This window comes from Oncorhynchus masou, chromosome 12 (genome assembly GCF_036934945.1).
Source record: "Oncorhynchus masou masou isolate Uvic2021 chromosome 12, UVic_Omas_1.1, whole genome shotgun sequence".
Lineage (NCBI taxonomy): Eukaryota > Metazoa > Chordata > Actinopteri > Salmoniformes > Salmonidae > Oncorhynchus > Oncorhynchus masou.
In genome coordinates, this window is record NC_088223.1 from 13,652,541 (window position 1) to 13,659,285 (window position 6,745).

Below are 6,745 nucleotides of genomic sequence, written 5' to 3' on the forward strand. Positions count from 1 at the left end.
AAAGTGTAATTAACTTCAATGCTCAAAGGGATATTCTTACCCATCTACCAATTGGTGCCCTTCATGGCAAGCCATTGGAAAACGACTCTGTATATGTAAGCAATAAGGCCCGAGGGGGTGTGGTATATGGCCAATATAGTCAAGCTGCAAAGATGAGTGCCTGGATACAGACTGTAGCATATTGGCCATATACCAAACCCAAGGTGACTTATTGCTGTTATAAACTGGTTCCCAATGGAATTAGAGCAGTAAAAAAGTCAAATCAAATTTTATTGGTCACACAGTTAACAGGTGTTGTGAGTAGCGAAATGCTTATGCAGTTAGAGCCGACAGTGCAGCAGTATCTAACAGGTAATATCTAACAATTCCTCAACAAAACCTAATACACACAATCTAGTAAATGAATGAGAATATATAAGTACAAAATATGGATGAGCAGTGACAAAGCAGTTAAAATGCAATAGCTTGTAAAGAATACAGTATATACATATGAGATGGGTAGTGTGAAATGTGGCATTAAAGTGACTAGTGTTCCACTTAAAGTGGCCAATGATACCAAGTCTGTAGTTAGGCAGCCACCTCTGTGCTAGTGATGGCTGTTGAACAATGATGGCCTTGAGAGAACTGTTTTTCAAGCACCTCACCTTCAGGATAGAAGCGGGGTGAACAGGTAGTGGCTCGGGTGGTTATTGTCCTTCATGATCTTTTTTGCCTTCCTGTGACATCGGCTGTTGCATGTGTCCTGGAGGGCAGGTAGTTTGCCCCCAGTGATGAAGTGTTTATGTCATAGGACAGTCCTGAAGCATATGTGCATATGTACAGTGTGCATTAAAACTGCACCATAACAAAATCCAAAGTGTAATTGACCACCAACAAATACCATTTAAAAAGTCAACAGCAAAGTAAAATAAAAACTAGGGAGGCGCCTCGTCACAGCCGCGTTGTAAAAAGGGTATGGTTAAAGTAAAAATCTTGCGCAAGTACCTCAGATGTTACGCAAAGAAAATATATAAACTAAAGGCATCAATGCCAGAATGTTAAGTGAGAAGCACAGGCGTCACCTGAAGGATTTCACCAGTACATTCAGTCAATCCTCCCGAGGGTTAATTTTCCTTTTGTTCTGTGACCTCATCATCATCTTCTGTGACATCATCGTCTTCTGTGACATCATCATCTTCATCATCAGTGACATCATCATCAGTGACATCATCATCAGTGACATCATCATCATCATCATCAGTGACATCATCATCATCATCTGTGACATCAGACCTGGGTGTGAAAACACTGTTGGTACTGGGGGCATCAGATTCTTCTAGTCCCTCAAAATTGTCCTCGGCACCAAGCGCAATCTCTCGCAGGTCCTCTAGACTTTCCGGACTCTTTCCAGTTAACCTCTGAGAATAGATAACAGAATATTAGCTTTGAACGTTGCACACTACCTTACATTTAAAAGCATCCACCATAGATCTTAAACGAGATGGAAACTAAAAGGAGTTTGTGGCCATCAATGTCCCAGCTCTTACCTCAATCATGTCAGCCATGTGCTGTACATGTTGGACCAGTTCCTGAAGCTCATCATTCTCCGTCTTCAGCTGGGCTATCTGCTCATCCTTGGCCTCGATGCCTTTGTGCAACTGCGCAAACAAGGTAATAAAGTCACTCAGAATGTGGCAGACTAAAAAAAATTAATAAAAAAATGTTAAGGTAACTTCAGACTTTATACCGTCCACTAAAATGTTAAACGTTATCAGCTTAAGGTCGATGGCTAAAATACCACTATGCGCCAAGGCCCCAAAAGACAACATGGGACAGAATTCCACGAGATGAATGGTTTCAGCAATATGGATAGTTCAGACCAACACCCATTGTTCCAGCTGGAGTGTTGCCAGAGACTATGTGATGGATTCATTTTGAACCGTGGGAACAGGACAAGTTCATTAAACATTAGTCAGCAGCCTTCAGTGATTAACTGACCTCCTCATTCTCCTGGAGCACGTTGTAGAGAGCTTTACGTCGCTCCTCAGCTACCTCTTTCCAGTAGGAAGAGGGAGGGGTTTCTGAAACAGAGGGGATAGGCCATTTCAATTAAACTACTGGACAAACATAAATAAAATGACAACATTCAGCTCTGGGATGATGATAATGGACATTATACATGTAGGCAAAATGTGAGCCAAGTCCATGTTGATGAAACATTGTTGGGATAAATGGGTTAAGCATAACGATCAACCATAACAAAGATTTGTCCTTGTAACACCTTGAATACCAACATACCTTTGACCATTAGCGCGTAGGTCTCCCTGGTAACGCCGGCAGGTCGATTGTCATTCTCTGCTTTTGGTGATGCGACAGCAACTTCAGACTTCACCCTCTTTGAGCCCGTCAATTGTTCTGCGTTCCACCGTTTCCTTTTGAAAGCCCCCTTTCCTGTCTGAACACATGTCAACCTAGAATTACTTGACCGGCACGTCAGTGGTAGACATTTGACCAAAACACTTCAGTTAACCCAAGTATAGCAATGTCAGTGACAAATTCCAATTGCATACCGGTATTACTTTGCCTAGGTTTGTATTGCCTGCAGAAGGCTGGAGGACTTGCAGGGTTTTCCTTTCGGGTCTCATGGTGTTGAATGGATCCACCCAACAAGAAAGCTGTAAAATAAAATGCATATAAAGTCACACCCACATTCAAATGAATAGTTACATGTGAAAAGTTGTACAGTTAGGCATTTAAATTAATAAAACTGTACAAGTCAGCATTCATGTGATTACATGCAAAACAGAGTCCGTGAGGCATTAGTTACACCCCCCCCCCCCCTCCCCCCCCCGAGAAACCATTAAGGTACAACATTGGTGGGAAACAACCCAATCTGCACTCCCTGACCCAAGTATTGTGAGCATTCACCTGGGCATAGTGCCATTCAACCACTCTTACTCCGGTTACACTCGTGATTGTCATTGTGGGATGGCAAAAATAAGTGCAGTGACTGAATGGCTCTACGCATCTTGACTGAAGGTTCAAATGTTACTCAAAATAATTTCCAGTACTACAGATGTGCTTGAGTGAACTACTGTTGCAACAGAACCAGTTGAAAGTCCAAACCCAGTCGACCTGGCACTCCAGACAGGCTAACGCAAACTCAGTCCCGGAAAGATTAAGTAGTATTTGAACCCATGTCTGGTATCCAACTGACTGGCAGGCAACAGAAAGGGGCAGGCCCATCCTGCTGAGCACCATTGATGGGGCGATTGCCTTATATTCCCACGGGCAGCGATTGGCCTTCAGTCATCTTACTCGCTGACATTCTTGAAATAATTACCGTGGGAACTGTACTCAAAAAGCTCATTATGGATAACTACAAGTTAGTGTGCAAACAAACCAAAGCAAGTTCAATTGAGGCAGACGGCAAATTTGGAAAATATTGAGTTAATTCCGAGGTGTGCACTAGTAGACAATTAGTTTGAAGGATGTGAGGTCACTGTTCAAGGCCTGGTAACCACTTGTAAGGTCTCGTCATACAAAAGGGTTTGTGCCTTGCACATAATACTTTGTTAACTTGGCATTAGTAGAACAAGCATGCAGCAGACTGTGGCTATGAAATTGAAAGCACAGAATCTGCTAGAATATCATTTTATTCTGTAGCGTTGACCTCCCCTTCACTGGAACTAAGGGGCCTATATTGAACCATGTAAAACAGGCCAAGACCTTAATTCCTCCATTTTATTTTACAGTTGGCACTGCGCAGTCGGGCAAGTAGGGTTCTCCTGGCATCCGCCAAACCCAGTCATCTGTCGGATAGCCAGATGGTGAAGCGTGAGTCACCACTCCAGAGAACGCATTTCCACTGCTCCAGAGGTGGCAAGCTTTACACCTCTCCAGCCGAAGCTTGGCATTGCGCATGGTGTTCTTAGTCTTTAGGAAACCCATTTTATGAAGCTCCCGATAAAGTTGCTTCGAGGCAGTTGGAACTCGGTAGTGAGTGTTGCACAGGACAGATGATTTTTATATATATATTTTTTTAACACGCTTCAGCACTCAGAGGTCCCGTTCTGAGAGCTTGTGGCCCACCACTTCAGTTGTTGCCCTTAGACGGTTCCACTACACAATAACAGCACTTAGTTGACCGGGGCAGCTCTCGCAGGGCAGAAAATTGACTTGTTGGAAAAGTGGCATCCTATGACAGTGCCACGGTGAAAGTCACTGAGCTCTTCAGTAAAGCCATTCTACTGCCAATGTTTGTCTATGGAGATTGCATGGCTGTGTGCTCCATGTTATGCACCTGTAAGCAGCAGGTGTGGCTGAAATAGCCCAACCCAATAATTTGATACTTTTGTATGTGGAAACTGTCACCCAAAATTGACATGGTAAATTATACACTGTGCTAATTTCCTTAATGTGGACAGTTTGTTACTACCTAACATCACAGTTGAGTGAAATTACTTAATTTTTTACTTCAGATTGGTGATGTTAATATAGAAGTCCGTTGCTTTAAACAGATTTTGCATCTTTGGTCTAATCATACTTGCCTGACCTCACACCTCGATCAGACAGTCATTGGAAATGAATGTACTTCTGGTGTACCAAAAACGCAAGGACAGTCTGTCTGATCAAGGCTTTCGAAGGCAGCTACGAAATTCAAACCGCAGGGGGGGGGGGGGGGGTGCTATTTATTAAAGCCGCTGGCCACAAACAAATGGATATTTGGCAGTCAAGAAATCACTGAAATAAGAGCCAACCCATTTCCCCATGTAGGCCTAAATGTGGAGATAATTCGTTGAAATGATCCAGTCAAGTGTTAAGTTTACCTTTTCGTATTGGCCCACAAGGAGCTGCGCTGCCATAAGGCTACTACAGGTTATTTTATTGACAGGTATATGTAGTATACCCAAGCTCATTCTAGTTGGTTTTTGTAGAGCGCAAATGGCACATGTAGCAGCAGTGAATTGGCCTATTACCATACGTTAATCATTCAAATTGATCTGCGAGCCTATTGATCACAGTAAATAAGCTCATCAACTACAATATGGAGTGATCGCTTGGTAAATGTTGATGAGTGAGCCGTTTAACATTTACATTTAAGTCATTTGGCAGATGTTCTTATCCAGAGCGACTTACTAACGGAGTAATTTTCATGCATAGTCTTCAACATATGGATTACGGTCATTTTATACCAGTGTTTTGACGCTATGCCATTTCAAAAATACATAACAGGAAGCAGCAACAACATTTTCTACTTGAGGAATATTAAAAATAAAAAGGTGTAAAAGCGATTTAAATAACCCAAAAACGTGTTTTGATTTAATTAATTTGACCTGATAGTAACAAACCATGATATTGTCAGAATGGACTTTAGACGTTGTGACCAAAAGACGATCACTATATTGAGATTCCCATTTGAACTAAATTAAAGCAAAAACACCGATTGCTCAGCATTAGACCCGAATCCGCTGGCCTAACGTTAGATTTTATTTTATTGTTACAAGTCCAACGGTCTAACCACTAGGCTACCTGCCGCTTTTACCTTGAATTACTCAGGATGTATTCCCAGGTTTAAATGTTTCTAATGGAGAAAATCCTAAAAAGTCGATTTACTACGGTTGAAACAGTGGCTTGAGAAGGACAAAATAATATCGTTAGAATGCAGACGAGAATGTCTTGATACGGGAAGAGTGAGCTTTAAAAATGGTTATTTAACATCTGGATAAGAGCGTCTGCTAAATGACTTAAATGTAATGTAATGTAATTGTAACAATAGAAAGAAGCCGCCAAAAATGCATTGAGGTGGCTGGCATGGTATGGCCAGACCAGAGGTGAAAGTACACTGAATCTTTGGTATGACCAGGTTTCGGGTAATGGCAACTGGATAAATAGTTAACATAATCTATGTTTTGCTCAAAAAGAACGTGGACCAAATTAGTAAAATAGAAAACAAAAATATTTTCAGTAGGGCTTAATCTGGTAGAGTAATGTAAACTATAGCCAAGCTAACGTTTAAATTCTAAAAAATAAATAACCCGCTATCCTCTGCGTGAAACACTCACTAACTTCAGAATATTTGACCTTTGAGTGAAATTAAACAGTTTGGAAAACCATATAATAATGTAACTTACGGTTTTGGCAGCTTCCGCGAGTGTTATAGCGAAGGTGTCTTTGCTTCTTTAATTCTCCGAGTCACGTTTCTTTCTCGCCACCTCGCGCCAGGAGCTTAAATATCCTGTTAAATCACGTGACACATGTGATGCTTCTTCCGGATTTTGTCAATTCTTCAAAATAATAGTTTTGGCATGACCTCTGTTGTTCAGCACATAAGAACCAAGCATACCCGAGATCGTTCAACTTTATGATACAAGTACCAAACTTGGTACACTAATTGATGATTGGGTGATTCTGCAATTTCGGGCACATTGGCAGTGCAAACTTTCAGAAATTAAAACTTATTCAAACACCGTTTTACCAGTATTGTACTTGTTTTTGATTTGCAGAGAAACAACATCTGATAATGGCTGCGATCTTACTATTCAAGAATGTAGACAAATGTCATTTCCATCACGTCATTAAACATCCATTTTAGTTGAAAATGAAATATCATACAATTGATTTATAACGGATTTCTTATACATTTGTACAGGAACTTCTATTGAATATTATTTTAAGTGACTTTTATGGTTTTCCTAATATGAATAATTCAACACGATGCCTGAATGTATAAACTTGCCTTGGTGACAGCTGAAAACATTTATTT

The 6,745-nt window shown here is 41.0% G+C and overlaps 1 protein-coding gene across 1 annotated transcript; it reads right to left on the bottom strand.

The window, feature by feature from the left end:
- Nucleotides 1-251: 251 nt before the first annotated feature.
- Nucleotides 252-6,186, bottom strand: LOC135549578 (geminin-like). Its single transcript, XM_064979667.1, has 6 exons — nucleotides 6,114-6,186; nucleotides 2,550-2,654; nucleotides 2,278-2,434; nucleotides 1,978-2,060; nucleotides 1,527-1,637; nucleotides 252-1,397 (listed from the first exon to the last, which is right to left on the bottom strand). Exons 2-6 carry the CDS (start codon nucleotides 2,622-2,624, stop codon nucleotides 1,104-1,106), a joined length of 720 nt encoding a protein of 239 aa, XP_064835739.1. The 5' UTR covers nucleotides 2,625-2,654; nucleotides 6,114-6,186; the 3' UTR covers nucleotides 252-1,103.
- Nucleotides 6,187-6,745: the final 559 nt, after the last annotated feature.